This window comes from Zootoca vivipara, chromosome 2, assembly GCF_965207765.1.
Source record: "Zootoca vivipara chromosome 2, rZooViv2.hap1.1, whole genome shotgun sequence".
Taxonomy (NCBI): domain Eukaryota; kingdom Metazoa; phylum Chordata; class Lepidosauria; order Squamata; family Lacertidae; genus Zootoca; species Zootoca vivipara.
Window position 1 is genome coordinate 82,742,983 of NC_142584.1, and position 18,979 is coordinate 82,761,961.

Here is an 18,979-nt window from a genome sequence, read left to right on the forward strand (position 1 = left end):
GGTAGTCTGTGTGTGAGAAATTCTGAGCGATGCTTGGGATGGCACCAAAGTGGAAAACAGGGTTGGATGTCTAGTGTGAAGGAGGGCTGTTGGACTCTGTGCCTTGGATTCAAGCTCTGTCCAGTATACCTTTAAGACCAGGTGATACTTCCTTGAACTTAGCATGAGGTTCATTCATCTCTTCTGCACTGAAGAGAATGTCATGCCGAAGACATAGCTGGCTGGTCCCCTGACAGTGGTGGTAGTAGCTGATCTTCAGGGTCTTCCGAGGTCAGCAGTGAAGGAAGTTTATCCCAGGCATAGGCAAACTCGGCCCTCCAGATGTTTTGGGACTACAACTCCTATCATCCCTGACCACTGGTCTTGTTAGCTAGGGATGGTGGGAGTTGTAGTCCCAAAACATTTCAAGGGCCGAGTTTGCCTATGCCTGGTTTGTGGTTTATCCTTTAGGAATAGTGAGGGTGTTCTTTGCAGGAGGCAGACCCATTCTAATGGAGAAAGTTGGCTTCACCTTGTAAGACAGAATGGGAGAATTGGAAAATGATAAAAACCTGCTTTTGAAGCACATGCATTTTGTGTGCATAGCTTATATTGGAATCAATGTTTTCTCATTTTCATGTTTTTATTACTAAATGCAAAAATGGGAACACTTACCCTTGTGCGAAATGCTGGAACATTTGCCTGAACAGAGGTTGATCAGGAGGCAAATGTAGTTACAGTCAATAAAATCCCAAATTCTAAGGCTGAGAAAGCAAAAACACCCGGAAAATGCACAGAGGTTTCTTTACTTTATTTACTTTTGTTTGCTGCTACCATTTTGGGATTGATTTTAGCACCCAATGTGCAAGGTGCAGATGACCAAAGCACACATCCTTGGAGGAAAGTGGCTTTGGAATTAATAGGACATGTTTTCAAGTAAACCTCTCTAGAATGAAGGTGCATACAGGAAAAACTATTCGGCTTCCTTTTCCTCCCCCCCCCCCATATCTTGATTTTTATAACAACAACAACAACCAAATATTCCTTGAATTTTGCCACACCTGGCCTTGGTCTCTTTCAGCCTGCCAGCTCTGTTCTCTAGGTTGCTGTCCTCCAGGTTGCTGTTGCTACCCCCATCCCTCTCGCTGCGGAGGCTGCTGTGATTCAAAGTCGATGGCGTGGGGCTGCACACCTGCAGTGTATTTGGCGGGCTGTTGCGGCCTGCCGGGTGGGGCTGAGGGGGCGTGCGGCTGCGTGACCTGTCACCTGTGGGTAGCTGCAGCGCCGTAGCTAGCAAACCCGAAGGCACTCCGTGGGGGTGTGTGTGTCCATTGCATGCATGCGTTGCATGTCATGACTCATGCGTCATGACGCACGATGCATACACGCACAGGAGGGATACGGCGTCCGGCAGGCCTCCCCCTCTCCCTCTGGCCCTCCCTCTGCCCGTCCTTACTGCCCTCCGCCGGCAGCGCAGCCCTCGCACGCCTCCACGATGGCCCTGAAGAAAGCCAGGCGGCGGGAGAGCAGGATCAGCCCCTGCGGAGTCAGCCAGCGCAAATTGGCTGTGAGGAGAACCACCTCGAGTGCGGTAAGGACAGGCGGAGGGAAGGCCAGAGGGAGAGGGGGAGGCCTGCTGGACTCTGTATCCCTCCTGTGCGGGCATGCGTCAGCTACGCTGCTGGCACCTAGGCCTTGCCTCCACGTGGGCGGCAAGGGGCGCTTGCTCAGCCTCCATGCAGCTCCCCCACTCGCTGGGGCGCCCCCCGAGGGGCCGGCGCCTGGAGGGTTTGCCGCGGCGCTGGGTGGCGGATGGCTACGCCCCTGCAGCCAGGACATTGGGGCTTTTCCTCAGCGGTGGCCGCGTTGTGTGGCAACGGCGGCGGCCATCAGAGGTGGTCACTCCTGTCCAGCCTGCTGCCCCCCGCCCCCCATTACTACGCCACTGGGTAGCTGTGGGCTGGCGGCCCATTGAGGGATCCCGCCCCTGGGAGCTTCTTGTTTCGGTTTCGGTGGGTGGGCCGAGCCGCTGGGGTGTTCGCTTGTGGAGTGCAAAGGTGGAGGGGTGCGCATGGCGGTGGAGTCTGCTGCTGCTTTGTCCAGGGAGGCAGGGGCACTGATGACAAGCTGCAGCAGGTACTGTCATCTGCTAGAACCTCCTCCTCTACATCTCCTCCTCCCTGGCTGCAGATGGTGGCGATGGACGCCATGGAGTCCACGGGATCCTGCGGCTGATGCGTTGCCTTTCCTAGGCGAGATGATGGCTGTTCCTATCCAAGCTGGGCAAAGTGCACTGCAAGCACGGCCTCGGGGATGGGGTGGAACGGTGGGAGGGTGCCCGCTGGTTGGTCGTCTTCTTGATACGAAGAAGAAACTATATAGAAAGAAGTTGGAAAAATAACAAAGTCCAAATCCCTCTCCTGTTGGCAGGGATTAGATGAGCGCATGATGTCATCCACTCCAGGATAATGGTGTTCTGCAAAATGGCATTGAGCCCCTTTTCCTTGTTGATAAAACATCCCTTCCTCCTCATGGCGTGAAACTTGAGCTGTTTGTGGTTTTTCTGCTGCCAAGCCACATCAGGATTTAAAAGGCAACAAGATCCTTGACTTCACTTTTAAGACTTTAAAAACTACTTTTAAAGAAATACATGTTTAATTATATCTCTGTTTTGGATGAGTTGTGAATGCAGATCAAGAATTGTTGTGGTAGAAACCCGCACTTTGCCTTTAGTTTTTGTCTGCTGCCCAGGTTAGCCTTTTCTTAGTGTTGTTTGAATTTGACACAACCATTCATTCAGACTTGCTGCTATTAGCTGCATAGACATCTCACCATGGAGGTAACAAATGGACTGTGTAGTTTAGGCTTCAGTAATGCTTATGGCACTAGTCATACCCCAACATATGATGCCCCAAATTCGACAAAGAGGCAGTCGTGGGAGCTGTGATGTGACCTTAATGTTATCCAGTCTTTTGAAATAACATGCTTGGCTGGTGCCGTAGCTTCTTTGCTTTCTGTGAAAGGCGAGAAAGGCAATCTCAATTGGCTGCAGAGCAAATGCTGGCGAAGATGTCATATAAGACAATGATGTCATACAATTAATGCTGCCCTCCCTCCAAATAAAAAATAAAAAAATACTCAGCTGGAATTATAGCTGCTGTCTGCATGATGGTTAAATACTGCTAACCAGCCAAAGTTGGGACCCTTGGAAACGAACATGTCTTGTAATTTCCATGGATCCCCTATAGTTTCATATAAAAAGTGTGCTGTACACCTAGTCCATTAAATTAAAAAAACTCCTGAACATGGGCTCCTTTGGTGATGTGAATCAGGATGAGGCTGTATTTGAGTTACTGTGTTTGCTGTATTAGCGATTTATATCAAATGCTGGCCAATCAGTGAGCTGTGATCAGATCTTCCATAACAGAATGGTCCCTGCCTCCTTTTCACTGACATTTTAAGCACCTCCTCTGTACATCCTGCATTGTACTTTGCTGCTGAGGAGTATCTGCACTAAGTGAAGGAACTGCCTCCTTACAAGCCTTGTGATCTATGTGTGTATATATATATATAAAAACGCCTCCCTGTTGAGCACACAGTATTGTCCATGAGCAGACAAATGTTTGTGTGCCCCTGGGTGTGTACACATGGCATGTACCATGTGATGTTGGAACAGAGATTAAAAAAATAGAGTAATGTATATTTTTGTCTGTAAAATAAATGAACTTTGACATAAATTAAGGTATCCTTTCTCTCCTGATAGAGGCTGTGTATATGTGTTCTTGCATTTTTGCACTATTTGTTTTCTACAGAGCTAAAGAACCTGATCAATAACAAAATGCTCCGATTCTGAGGAAAAGCAAAGAATTGTTGTGTGTGTTTGGTTTTTTCCTTTATCTGGCTAGGTCTTAGAAGAGCAGAAGTGATAAGGATTCCCACCCCCAGTAGTTCAGCATAACTCACTAGCAGTCTTACACACACTTACTTTACTTCTGAGTAGGCAGGTATAGGATTTTGCTGTTAAGTCACCTGATTGAATTTGTTGACTTTGAAGGATGATTTGTAAGGAACAAAATTTTAGAAATATTATAATTATTAATAAAGTTATGGTACCTCCTTTATTTTTAGTTCCAAGATGTATCTTGGCTTTTTCTTTTTCTTTGTAGCCTTCAGGTTTGCTCGTTGTTGCCATCCTATGACTATTGGAATAAAACAGTGTTGCCACTGCCATTTACTTGATTTGACTATAACCGTACCTCCATAAATCACATGAATTGCATTTGCTGAGTGTGAAATTCAGTGGCAGGTCAGAGCAAATGCCAGTCTTCAGTGATTTTTATCAGGAATGGTATCCAAGCTCTCAGCAGGTTGATGTGATGACATTACATCATCCAGAAACAATGCATTAATCGGGGCTTGATGTAAATTGGGGGTCCACAGTCCCACTTGTCACACTCATAGCTAGTATTCAGCTCCTCCGTCCCCTCTTGCAAGCCTGGCAAGCTGCAAGTGTCCTAGAGATAAGGTTAGGACTTGTTCTCATGCTGTACTTCTGAAGCACATGGAACACCATGGAACCGGCAGCACAATCCCAGGAATTATCTCTACCCTGTACCATGTTTGGAGCTGGAAAAAAAGGATTGTGCTTTTTGGATGTGCCCATGGAGTGTGGAGCCTGAATCAAGTTTTGAGTTGCCTGAGTGCTTCTCAGGCAATTTGGGGGAAATTGAACTGGGAGGTGATCTTGAACTACTTGGTATTTGGGGGAATAAATCAAGGTGAATTTATTGAGATATGATTCAGGGGTAATGAATGCAGATACTTGAAGAGGGGCACTGAACTGATTTGACACAAGATCTATTGGAAAATTAGCTGGGCACTGCTGAATTGAAAATGAACTGATTGGGGGAAAGATACAAATTAAATAATTTATCAAAGGTGATTTAGATGGGAAATTAGTTGGCTTGCCGCTTTGGACATTCATATTCTAAATCCGTAGCTATACATCTAAATAAACTCATTTAAATTTGTGGCGATATGCCCATGCCCCAGATTTTTTAAGCTCCTGGCAGCACCACTCAGGTGTTGCATTATAAATGATCCAACAGAATAGTCTTTTATTATGGGAGAAATTTATATTTAAAAAATGGACAATTGACCAAAAGGACTGAGAATTTTTCCATTTCATGTAGGGATAATTACTAGGCAGCAACAATATCTGCTTTTGGAAATTTTTGGGCTCAAAGTTCTAAATCTAAAGTTTTGCTTAGGCCTGTTTAAGGGCTTGAGCTAAACCAGGGTTTCTCAAGCTTGGGTCTCCAGCTGTTTTTGGACTACAACTCCTATCATCCATCACGGATGATGGGAATTGGAGTCCAAAAACAGCTGGAGACCCAAGCTTGGGAAACCCTGAGCTAAACCAAAGGTTATATTGATTTCACCCACACTCTTTGAACTGCTGCCTCCACCAAGAAGGAGACCCTGCTTAGGAAGTTGCTGCATACCGAGTCAGACCATTGGTGCATTGAGCTTGGTATTATATTGTCCACATGGAGTAGCAGCAACCTCTCAGGGTTTCAGGAAGGGGACATTCCCAGTCCTACTCAAAGTTGCCTGGGATTGAACATGGGATCTCTATGATATGAGTTTTGGCCTTGAGTTTTGAAATTCCCCTCAGTCTCGGAAACAGTTTGCCATGAGGCATTGAGGGTCTGTTTGATGGGAGGAGGGAAATCCTAAACCCTTGTTGGGTAAATACTCCTTTGGTTTGTCTTCAAGTTAGTAATCTGCTTTGTGACTCTGCATTTGTACAGAGGGATTGAAAGACGGGAGAGAAATTAATTTCACAAGGACTCCCTTGCCTCCAAGCAGATATAATTCTTTACTGCAAAAGGCGCGTGAAGTGTGCTTCTAGGTAGTATAAAGACCTTAATTAGTTGCAAACCGGATGTGTTTTAATTGTTCTAGCAACCAGCCGGCAAGCTTCCTTGTTCTGAAAACACAGCATTCATTTTTATGTGGAAACGTGATTTAAACCTGTCATTTAAACTGGGCTTTTCTCTTGCTGATTGAAATCAATGCGCCCTGGGTGGAATGGATAGCCTTTTTAAATGTTGAATTGAAATAATTGTATTTTATTATGCTTTCCGTGTTTAATAAACACTGGAGGTTTTCTTTATTGTGGTTGCTATGGTAATGCATGCCAAAGTCCCTTTACTAAGCCTACAATTAGCTGTTTCATGTTTTTAAATAGATAACAACTGTACTATTATTTTGTATTGGCATCAGCCTGCCTTCATCATAGCATATCAACAAAATATTTGTGATTTGGATGCACCTTGCATTTTGAAAGTTCACTTATTATTAATTGCTTTTGTTGGTGCAATTATAAGTGTGCTTTCCTTTATTGGTTTTTTAGGAGGGAAGGGTGCCTAGAGTGGGTGGCATCAGCTACATGACGGTAGCCTGCCTTCCCTCCCTGCACTGTATGATGACAAAAACATTACAATTATTTTGTCTGGAATAGGCAGTTTTTCCTCCTCCAGGCTTATCTCAGCAGAGACATCTACAGCTAATTTTACAGTCTCCAAACTTTATGAGCCCATTTTAATTTCCCCTTTCACTTGACAACCTGTGTATTGAGCATTCGTCCTGATTGTTTGCACAAAATTTGCAGGGCGGTTAGATGACACTGCATCAGGGAAATATGATCCCACACTTTCCAGTGCATTGTTATTCATTTTAATTATGCAACCTGATTTCGCTATGTGATTGTGTCCCACCCAAAATCAAAGAGAGTCTGGCATAAATTATTAAATGTCTGGCTCAACAATTATAAGAATAACCTCAGGTTTTTCTCCAACAAAAATTAAGCATTTAAGCGGAAGCCTATTCTTGCTCCCAATAAGTCTCCTTTGCTCACTTACCAAAATTACTCACATACTGCACTGCTAGCCCCAATCAGAGTAAACACATGCAAATTAATGGATACAAGTAATTTAGGTTAATTAACTTGGATCTACTCTTGACAAGAATTTTCTCATTGATTTTTATTTTATTTATTAAAATAAATGCCTTTCTCGTAAATATCATGAGGGGGTGTACAAAAATACATTAAAATTAGATTAAAACCTACTTACAGAAAAAAATAAAATACAGTACCAGCCCACATTAGGCCAAAGCAGACATATCAAGTTATTACAGTCAATTGTTTGGTTGGCTGCAGGCTGATGTACTTACAAAAATAATAATACTTGTTATTAGGAACATACATTCAGGTGAAAGCAGCCCAGCTACTGGATTCTGTTAGGGAATCACTTTAGAGATGTGCATTTGTGCTTCCTATGTTAGGTGCAGCTAGAGACACTGATGTAGCTCCTGTTTTGTGCAGTTGTATCCAGTTCCAAGACAGTTGAGGCTGCACTGCATGGAACAAAGCCCTGACCTAACCTACTTTTTGAAAAAGAAAATCGCCTTTGAATGAGAGATTGCAATTTTTAGTAAGAGTCCCCCCCCACCCCATTACTTTACTCACCAGTCATTTTTTCATTCATAAATGCAGCTACTATAAATCTCACAGGATTTTGATATTTTTCCCTTGTAAGTACTTTGCTACACTTAATTTAATATTGTGTGCTTGATAGCAGCTCCCCTTCTCTCCAAATCTGAGTCCCATTCCCCCCCCCTTTTCTTTTTAATGGAACTGTCAGCTTTAAAAACAGACTTACGGAGCTGTCCCAAATATTTCAGTGGAACTAGCTTGTTAGGTTGAGAATAAAGCTACACTTACTTGGCCACATCTAAACCAGATGACTTTAAGGCTTATAGAGCCCTAATTAGTCTATGCTTCTGGCTTAATCATTAGGGATCATACCACAATAGGGAATTAGAAAATAATAGGGAATTAGAAAATAATTTAGTCCTGGTATTATTATTATTACTATTAAAACTCCTAAAAGAAATATTAAAAACAACTTAAAGCACTGTGCTTTACTCGAAGGTTGAAAAGTAGTCTGGTCTGCTATTTGTGAATTCTCACAATCCAAGATAGCAATAAATAAATAGCAATAAAATCTAGTCAGCAACTAACTTCATACTATGTTCAGGGGCAGCTTGATCCTAAGCACGTTTACCGGTACATAGAAGTCAGTACCCTTGTGTTTAGTGAGCTTAGTCGACCAACCAATTAAATGTGCATATTCCAGAGTTGTAGTTTCAGAGAGAAGCTGTCAACTATGTTCCTTGCTGGGAATCAATGCTCAGAAAATTAAAATTCTGCGCATCCTAAAACCCATCACTCATCACGGTAAAAACTGCGTGCAAAATGCCATGGGCAAGTAAGAATACCGAAGTGGCAAGGGTAATGGATCAGTCTTGATTAGCAGCAAGTCTGCTGCCATCCTAAAAAAAACAACCCCAACACAACCCTGTGTTTAAGGGGCTTCCAAAATGAATGGACTAAACTGCAACTCTCTAGTAAAAGTGGCGCCTGTTAGCTAAAAGAGGCCCAAGGTCCCAGGTGAGGTCTCGGCCCAACAGCTGAGACCATCGTGTGCTGTCGCAGGACGCAAAGAAACCTCCTGCCTTCCCGATCCATTTCATCTCACCTTCGGCCGGTAAGCAGCATCCCCGGCCGGCGGCGTTTGGATAAGGAGGACCACAATTCCCAGCGTGCCTTGCGGCCGGCCTCCAACACCGCGCCTTGCCATTGGCTCCTTCGCCGACAGCCGCCAACCAGACGCGGGCTTGTAGGTTGGTAGAGCGGTGTGTTCCGTCTATGTGTAGATCTTGCTCTTTTCTGCCCCATCCCGGGTAGGGAGGAAGCCGAGGGAATTGGTTCTTCCTCCCGCGGTGGTTATTCCTGCTGTTGTTATGGGGGGTGGCGGGAGTAGCCATGGCAATAGGAAGGTCTCCTTCGAGATGGATGAGCACGAGCGAGTGCGAGTCCTGCAGGGCATCCGGGTGAGTAGGAGGGGGAGCGGGGGGTGGCGGGCGCCTGCCTGGTAAAGGAGAGGAGGAGTAGGGGGGACGGGGCGGAGAACTAGGCAAGTCCAGGGGGTGGTGGAGGGGGGCATGGGGGTACTGAGAGGATGTCTCTGGGGAACGGGGACACGCGATCTAGGGGCCATGGGCTACTCTGAATTGAGTGCTAATGGTCTCCAAGGTTATAAAGTGTGTTTGGTAGGGAAAACATATTCCTGCTTTCCTGAAGGTGTCCAGTGTCCACCTGCATTTCTTCTTAAAGCCCACGACTCCTTTAATGTGACACGTTTAATAGGCCCATGAGTATCAGTTGCTGGGGAACCCAAGCAAAGAGAGTGCGTCCTCCAGCATGTGGGCTTCCCATAAGTTTCTGGCTGGCCACACTGAGAACAGGATTCTGGATCGGGTGGGCCTCTGGTCTGACCTAGCATGGCTTTCCTTATGTCTGTCATATATATAGTTTTACAATTTAGAATATACATTTAAACAACCTTAAGAAGGGAAGTCATTGATATTTTCTCTTTCCATGGTTCATTTTGCATAGCATGAATCCCCGCATAATTTATATAAACTAGACCATTCAGTATTCCATTATTACTTCCATCAAAACTTATTTACACTGTTCAAATTATCTTAATACTGCCAATGTTTTCAAGTGTGCACATGCGCAGAGGTGATTTCTGGCAGCACTCAGCAAGTGATCCCTTATTTTTAAATCCTAAAGTTGACAGCTATGGGCAGTATGTCCAACAGAAGTGTAGTCTCAGAGTATGACATCTGGACTATGCAAAGCAAATTGGTATAAAATGCACATTGTGGTACAGTGGCACCTCGGTTTTTGAACGTAGTCCGTTCTGGAAGACCGTTCGAGTTCCGAAACATTTGAAAACAGAGGTGCAAAGGGCTGCCTGCAAATTCAATAGAGAAAATTGAAAAAAAACTCAGTGGAAGCCACTCGACTTCTGAGGCGCGTTCAAAAACGGAAGCATTTACTTCCGGGTTTTCAGCATTTGAAAACAGAAACGTTTGACTTCCGAGACGTTCGAAAACCGAGGTACCACTGTATCTGTGTGTATGTTTTGAATAATTGATCCTAAGTTCTTAATATCAAGGGAATTTCTCTGTAACCATAAACATCTTTTCATTTTACAAGGCCCCAAGTACAGTACTCTGCTGCTTGTGAGTGCAGAATGACAAGAACCAAACCGCAAGTCACTAAACATTGCAAGGTTTACAAATTCAAGTGTGGATGTGTTCATAAAACACTGAATCGGTTTCAAGCAATATTATTTGTATTAGTTGTAATTGATTAGTATCTGCTCTCCATCACAAAGTTACTAGCTAAGGGAATTTTGTTTTAAAGCCTTGTCAGCTTCCCAAGTACAGTAAGAAACTTTAAATATATATATATTATATATATAAAGCTTATTGGCAGTATGCAACTTGTAGAAGGTGCATTGATTTAGCTTTGGTTGTTGCAAGCAGTTCTGTCATGAAGACTAATCAAAGTGGTAGATTAAAGAGTATAAAACAGATCAGATAAGGATTGAAAACAGTTGAGGAAAGGATAGTAGAGAGAGAGAGAGAAGAAACAAAAACTCTAAGGAGAAGACTGTTGGAAGATTCAGGACCAACAAAAAAGTACGGTACTTTTTCATGTAACACATCATTAAATTATGGAATTCACTCCTATAGGAGGCATGATTGCCACCAACTTGGATGCCTTTAAAAGAGGAGTAAACAAATTAATGGAGAATAAGGCTAGCAGTAGCTACTGTCCATAAGCTTTAATTAGCTTGTGTTTAAGTAAACAAAGTTACCGGTCCAGTCGCGCTTCCAGACGTAAATCTTCCCTTTCAGCAGAGCTTTTTAGCACAACGGCAAAGAGTAAGGTGAGTCAGCAAGAGTTAATTCAGGAACTCTGGAGCAGGTTGCAAACTCAAAAGGCTTTATTTACAAAAACGTAGCCAGGAGATAAGGCAGACATTCTTCATCTCTGGCCAAGTAAAACTTAAACAAAACTGTGCCTCAGTGCACAAACTTGAGGCATCACTCCTACACACAGCAACCAAAACTAAGAGATAACACTACTGAGAGAAAAAACGCTCCTAAGAGAAAAAACGCTTGCAAGGAACTGACTATTTATACAGGCTGTCAAACATTCCCGGATGTTTAATTAGGTTCAGCTGCTCAGTGTTTAGAGCGACTAGTATAACTTAACCCTTTAATACCAACACCCCCTCTCGCTCGTGACACTGAGCTGTAACAAACTTAATTCAAATTCAGACCTGAACAGAAATCTTGATGTGATTGCAAACTTAATGCTTTTGTAAAACCATCTGCGAGATTATCTTTACTCGGGCAGTACTGTAGCTTTACCAAACCTTGTTTTACACTTTGATAAACGTTTTGATAACGGATGTCAAGATGTTTCGTATGTGCCTTGAATTGTCCTGATTCAGCTAATCTAATGCAAGGTTGATTATCTTCCCATATTCTGATGGGTAGAGGACATTCCCCAAACAATTCCTGAACCAGTTGTTTATAGAACTCAAGTTCTCTGCAAACATCAGATACTGCATTGAATTCCGATTCAGTGGAACTTAAAGCTAAGAGTGATTGCTTTCGCGATCTCCAACCAATTAATGCATCTCCAAATTTTATAGCCATTCCTGAAACTGATTTTCTATCTTGTCCAGCATCTGCCCAACTACTATCAGCCCAGCATTCAAGTTCTGTGCTGCCCTCTGCTGACAGTTTTAGGCAAAGACTTTTGGTAGTTTGGAGATATCGCAACACTCTTTTTACTCCTTGCCAAGCATGAGTGGATGGTTTTTCAGCTTGTCTACATAACATATTCACAGCGTACGTAATGTCAGGCCGAGTCCACTGTGCAATGTGGAGTAGACTGCCTATTGCTGACTGGTAAACCTCAGGATTATTGAACTCTGCTTGTTGCTCGGCTTGAGCATCTTTTACATAACTTAATTCCATTGGGGTTTTTACACCAGCACATTTATCCATTTTAAATCTTTCTAATAATTGTTGGATTTTAGCCTCTTGGCTGAGCCAATAACTTCCTGTTTCATCTTGCTGTATTTTAACTCCTAGATACACGGATACAGTGCCTAGAGATTTTAGCTTAAACCTTTTCCCAAGTGTTGTGGCAAACTTTTGTGCACATTTATCATCCTTTCCACAGTACAATAGATCATCAACAAATATCAGAACCACTTCTTGCTTACAACCAGCACTTTTTAAGTACAGACATGCATCTGCCATGCTCTTCTTGAACCCCATGCTCTCTAGAGCATCAGATAAACAGACATTCCAGTTGCGGGCAGATTGTTTCAGCCCATAGATGGATTTGTGTAGACGCCAGACCTGGTTTGGCTTGTCTCCCTCAAAACCTGGCGGTGGCATCATATACACTTCCTCCTGTAAATCTGCATTCAAATAAGCCACATTGACATCAAAATGAAATAGCTTGTTTCCCTTCTTAGCTGAAGAAGTTAAAAGCATTCTTAATGTCTCTGACCTCGCAGTAGGGGCATAGATTTGGGAATAGTGTATGCCTTTGCGCTGCGAAAACCCTTTGGCAACTAGTCGGGCTTTGTATTGCAGCTCACCAGTGGTTGTAGGCTTTATACGATATACCCATCGACATCCCACTGCTTGTTGGCCTTTAGGAAGTTCAGTGGATGTAAACACACCGAGAGACTTCATAGAAGCCATCTCTTTCTCCATCGCTTCCTGCCACTTTGCAGCTTCTGAGCTTGAAAGCTGTTGTACCTCTGTGTAGCTTTCTGGCTCACATTGGGCTAAATTCACATATACACTTGTCACTTTAAACCTCTCTGGTGGTTTGCCCTTTGTGGTGCGTTTGGACCTACGCAATTCCACCTCTTGTTCCCCCTCTGACTGTTGGCTGTCAGAACCTTTCTCAGACTTTAAATCTGGATGCGCCTCTAGGGATAAAGACCTTCGTTTAGATAATTCCCTTGGGCTTGGCGTTGTTGGCGACCTGCTGCGCTTTTTCTGCCTGCTAGGTCTACCTGTGGGCGATGTCGGAGCACTCCTAGACTCAGGCTTCTCTGCCTTAGGAGATGTTCCTTGTGCATGGTCAGAGTCTACATCTGAACCCTGTGCACCATCATCCTGTTCTGGTTCACCACCCTCTGGATTTTCCTCTCCAGTGTGAATTCCTAAATCATCCCTCAAAATATCGGGGTTACCATGCAAGCGAGTCCAACCGGACTGCTCACAAAATTCAGCGCTCCTGCTGATGACCACTTTGGTAGTATCCCCATCTGGATTCACGAACCTCCAAGCTTTAGAGCACGGTTCGTACCCACAGAAAATGAGTTTCTTTGCTCTTGGACCTCCCTTTCTCCTTAACGCTTTTGGAATGAGAACATAGGCTGGAGATCCAAACACCCTAAAGTAATTCACTTTGGGTTTCTTGCCATATAAAGCAAAATATGGCGTGGTGTCTATAACAGAATTATAAACGCGGTTCAAAACATGAGTGGCCGTCGTCCAAGCTTCCGCCCAATAACTCTGAGGTAGCTGCGCATCGTACAGCATAGAGTTTGCCAACTCTTGCAAAACTCTATTTTTGCGTTCGGCTACGCCCCCTTCTTGGGGTGAGTAAGGGGTGGACAGACGATGCTTAATTCCCTTTTTCTTAAAGAAATTTTGCAGCACAGACCCGGTGAATTCCGTACCGCGGTCCGACTGAAAAGCAAGGACTCTAGTACCAAATTCAAGTTCTACTGCTTGAACCCAATTTTTAACTGTTTCAGCAGCATCCCCTTTTGTCTTAATTGGAAAACACCATGTGACCTTTGTCTTGTCATCTGAGAGACAAAGCGCAAACCTCGAACCTCCGAAGCTAGCAGTAGGCATCGGACCACATAAGTCCATATGCACAAGCTGAAACGCTTTGTCAGATTTCCTATCTGACCTGGGATAGCTGCACCTGTGAATTTTCGAACTTTTACAAGCAGTGCAATCCAAAAACTTTGTACATTTGTTTAGCTTACACCCTTCAGATAATTCAGGCTGTCTCTTAACGTATTGGAAGTTAATGTGTCCGAGACGCCTGTGCCAAAAATGAACGCAATAATCATGAGTGGGAGAGTTTATACAGCCAGCTTGGACCTGTTCAACTGCATCAGAATTAGTCTCAAAGCTGTATAGTCCATTCTTGCACTCCACCTGTAAAAGAGACACACCATCCTTGGAAATAGTGCAAAACCCACTTTCAAACACAGTTTTAAACCCATCTCTGTCAAGTGTTGATACAGACAAAATACACCCTTTCATCCCCTCTAGCACATAGGCATCAATTTCTGTGTTCAAACAGGTCAGGAACACTGTGCCTACGGATCCTAGAGAACGTGTGGATGAATCAGCCATCTTGACAATTTTTGGAGTTTGAAGTTGCCTGCAATTTTTCAAACGAACACTAGATGGCGCCACCAGGTGATGGGATGCACCACTGTCAATAATCCACCGTTGATCACTCTTGCAGTCACGAGCTCCCCTTAAAGCCATAGCTGAAGCTATGTGCTGTGAGCTGTGGGCTTGGCCACGCCCTCCTCCTCGTCTCCGCCGTCCTCTGGAACTCCTTATCTGGTAACTAGGGGCAACGGCTTTGAAGTTGTCCTGGCCTGCATCACGTGGACAATTCCTAATTAAGTGGGAGGGAGAACCACAGCGGTAGCAGCGTCTAACTGCAAAGGCATTCACTGTGTTCTCAGGCTCTGCACCCCCACTCCTGGGCACAGCACAGCCTCCCCTTTCAGACAAGCCTTTTTCTCTTTGTCTCTTATCCTGTTCATCTGCAAGTCTAGATGAAATATATTCCAGCGTTAAGTCACTGGCTTTCATGCATTCCAGAGTCAGAGCAAGAGTCTGGTAACTTTTATCAAGAGAGGACAACAAAATATATGACTGCTGCTCCTGTGTAAAAGGAATGTTCAGTTGTCTTAATTGGTTAAAGACAGAGACCATCTTGGCAATGTGCTCTTTCACACATGCTCCCGGCTGCAGACGTAACTCAAACAGAGTCCTCGTGGCATGGATCCTGGCCCCAGCAGTGTTTCTGGAATTTAACCGCTCCAGGGTCGTCCAGACCTCATGCGTGGACTGTAACTCAGCTACATAAGGCATTTGTTCCTCGCCCACCGCTAACGTTAAAAGACCTTGAGCTTTACGATCACGTCTCTTTGCAGCTGCAGCTATCGCCCTGTCTGCTGCTGAAGCGTCTTCTGCAGCCTCCACAGGAGATGCCTGTGTACAGTCCCATAACTCTTTAGCTTGCAGCCAGACCCTCACCCTGGCCTTCCAGTCCTGCCAATTTTTCCCATTCAGCCTTGAAAAGGGGACTATAAAACTTTCCTGGGGCTGTGCCATCCTCCCTGGGGTTTAGGAAAAAATACTCACACACTTGTAGACTGCTTGCTTGCTTCCCAGCTAATGAGGTGGCTCCTGCAGGCGTCTTCCAGCGAGTTCAAAACTGCACAGTGCCTCTTTAAAACTTTCAGCACATTGCAGGACTCAAGCTGCTTTCTTTTGCTTTCCCCTTTGCTGGCAACCTCTTCTTGGCTTCGCTCCAGTCCTTTCATAAATCACTCTGGACTTCAAACCTTATCTCTTTTCACGCACTGACCATAACCTGTCCATAAGCTTTAATTAGCTTGTGTTTAAGTAAACAAAGTTACCGGTCCAGTCGCGCTTCCAGACGTAAATCTTCCCTTTCAGCAGAGCTTTTTAGCACAACGGCAAAGAGTAAGGTGAGTCAACAAGAGTTAATTCAGGAACTCTGGAGCAGGTTGCAAACTCAAAAGGCTTTATTTACAAAAACGTAGCCAGGAGATAAGGCAGACATTCTTCATCTCTGGCCAAGTAAAACTTAAACAAAACTGTGCCTCAGTGCACAAACTTGAGGCATCACTCCTACACACAGCAACCAAAACTAAGAGATAACACTACTGAGAGAAAAAACGCTCCTAAGAGAAAAAACGCTTGCAAGGAACTGACTATTTATACAGGCTGTCAAACATTCCCGGATGTTTAATTAGGTTCAGCTGCTCAGTGTTTAGAGCGACTAGTATAACTTAACCCTTTAATACCAACAGCTACTAACCATGATGGCTGTGCTCGGGCTCCACAGCCATGGGCGTAACCAGGCAGCTGCCCCCCCATCAAGTAAATAAATAAAACATTTAACTAACTGACAGATTGCATTGCAGATAACTCAGTTCCTGCAGTTACGTAAAGCCTGCCCCCTAAAAGGAAATATTGACTATGCCCATGTCCACAGCTAAAGGTCCTACTGGCAGGCTTCCCATAGACATTTGGCTGGCCACTGTGAGAACAGGATGCTGGACTTCCTGGGTCATTGGCCTGATCCAGCAGAGTCCTTTTTTGGGGAAGGGGGATTTGATAATCTTGTTCTTGCTTTCTATTAAAGAAGCCTCAGCAATCTACAGCAAAAGGATTAGGCTTTTCTTTTTCTTTTTAATTTCACACTAACAAATATATCTGTAATCATGATATGTTTATTTGATATTCTTGTCTCTTGCTATTTTAATTCTTACGTGCGTAGACCCCTAGGAGTAGGGTGGGCTAGAATTCCAAATATATTCTAAAAATAATTTTTAGAAAATCATTTTCTAGCATATTCAGTTCCTTTGGGGGGGCACATTCTCAAGGATGGTAACTTTACACTTACAGCATTGCCTGAGGAGTGTCAACATGACAAATTAATACCTGCTAGGCAATCCCTTTCTTATTCATGCCTAAATGTATTTTTGGGGTTCTACTGTATACCTTTCAGGTATACTCACGGTAGCTTACAGAAAAATAATACAACAAAATAATCTGTCTTTTTAGGACTGTTTTTAAATCACTATATACCCTACACATCATAGCAGCCCATTAGCAGCAGACAGCAAGCTAAAATTTTGACTAGTGAATAATTATTTTCCTCTAGAGTGCTTGTCATTCTTTTGTTATTAAGGGTAAGGTGTTGCATCTCTGATAATTTCCAGACATGAGAAAGAGAGATGACTGTGGCGATCACACAGGGTCCCCGGACGTTTCACGGTCTATTGATCCCTGTGCCACCACTTTATCTCCCGCTGCCACCAACAAGGCTCTACCTGATAAAATCCTGAGTCCAGTCAGGGTTAAATTGGAACATAAAATTTCTGTTTATTTATTGCAGTTTAACAACCGTGTGGTTTCCTAAACAGTCTTTAGTCAATTATAAACACTTGGTGCCTATACTGACCTATACCTTCCCATACCTGCTAACACTCCCTAAACCAGGGGTCCCCAGACTTACCGGCGTTTGGGCCGGTTCCCACCGCGCCGATCGCGCGTCGGGCCGGAGGACGGGGGAGCGCGCGCCTGTGCGGGCCGGCGGGCGGGGGAGTGCGCGCCCGTGCACATGCGCACGGGCGCTTACTGGCACGGCGGCGCGCTTCCAGGGTGGAAAAAGTGCCGAAAATCCGTTGTGCGTATGCGTATGGGCCTCCCCTGACCCGGAAGTGCACCAGAAATGACCTCTTCCGGGTTGGGAGAGGCCCATACACATGTGCACAAAGGATTTTCGGTGCTTTTTTCCCGGCCTAGAAGAGCGCTGCCGCGCTGCGCGCCATAAGAGCGGGCGGCGGGGGTCGTCGCGGGCCGGATTGGCAGGCCAATTGGGCCGCAGCCGGCCCCCGGGCCGTAGTCTGGGGACCCCTGCCCTAACCCAACCTCCTTCCTGCATCCCGTTCCACCCTTCCTAGCATCTAACTGTTACTGACTCAGCTTATATTCCGCTACACTAACTCAACCTACCCACAGACTCCCCCGCAATTCAACTCCCACTCCAATCCCAACTGAACTCTGAACCCTCAACAAACTGAACTCCCCCTCAGGGCTGGTTTTATAGTCCCGCTGACCCCACCCCCTTGGGTTCTTATTGGGTAACCCGCTTAACTATTTCACCTCCAGCATACCATAGGTCAACGTCACAATGACGTCCGCAGCACATGAATTATGATTTCTTGATCTCCAACAGTTAGCTTGGGGATTCGTCCAAATTCTAAGATACACACACACTGTACAGTGGTACCTCGAGTTACAAATGCCTCAGGTTAAAAATGCTTTAGGTTACAAACTCCGCTAACCTGGAAGAGTTACCTCGAGTTGAGAACTTTGCCCCAGGATGAGAACGGAAATTGTGTGCTGGCGGCGCAGCAGTAGCAGCAAGAGGCCCCATTAACGAAACACGCTTCTAGTTAAGAACAGTTTCAGGTTAAGAACTGACCTCTGGAACGAATTAAGTTCATAACTAGAGATACCACTGTAATACAAGTAGTCTCTCTTTTTCTTCCTCTCTGCTTTTAAAATTGTGTTAGCTTTCTGAAGATGTGGTGAAACGAATGAAGGAACCTTTCCAACCTAAAAGGGATCAGCGATCACCGTCCTTGTCTCCGCATCCTTTGTCACAATCTACAGAAGGGAAATGTAAGACGTCTACAGGTATAGTGCTGAATTTTTGCAGTACTCATGGGTGACCTATGACTGGCTTCCCTTTTCAAAGCACACTTGTGTTTCATCAATGCATCAGCATTTTTAAGGTAGCAGTGACTTTGTACATTCTATTTCCATTTAACTGGGCACATGTTCTGGGTCCATTGTTGTTCAACATCTTTATAAATGACTTGAATGAAGGAGTGGAGGGGATGTTCATCCAACTTGCAGATGATACCAAACTGGGTGTGGTGGCCAATGCCACAGAAGACAGAATCAGGATTCAAGATGACCTTAACACATTGGAGAACTGGGCCCAAACTAACAAAATGAATTTCCATAGGAACAAATGTAAGGGTCTACACTTAGGTAGGAAGGACCAACTGCACAAATATAAGATGTGTGTGTGGGGGGGGGGGGGGTGAGACACCTGGCTTGCCAATAGTACATGTGAAAAGGATCCAGGGGTCTTAGTGGATCACAA

At 44.5% G+C, this 18,979-nt stretch overlaps 1 protein-coding gene across 4 annotated transcripts in view; it reads left to right on the forward strand.

The window, feature by feature from the left end:
• The first annotated feature begins 8,783 nt into the window (after positions 1-8,783).
• The window catches only part of CHCHD6 (coiled-coil-helix-coiled-coil-helix domain containing 6), a 212,064-nt gene continuing 201,868 nt past the window's right edge, over positions 8,784-18,979 (forward strand). For all 4 annotated transcript variants that reach the window (XM_060271405.2, XM_088662345.1, XM_060271406.2 and 1 more), the window contains exons 1-2: positions 8,784-8,940; positions 18,381-18,504. In XM_060271405.2, coding sequence (XP_060127388.2) covers positions 8,851-8,940; positions 18,381-18,504 — 214 coding nt within the window. In that variant the 5' untranslated portion in view covers positions 8,784-8,850. The remainder of the gene's footprint in view (positions 8,941-18,380; positions 18,505-18,979) is intronic.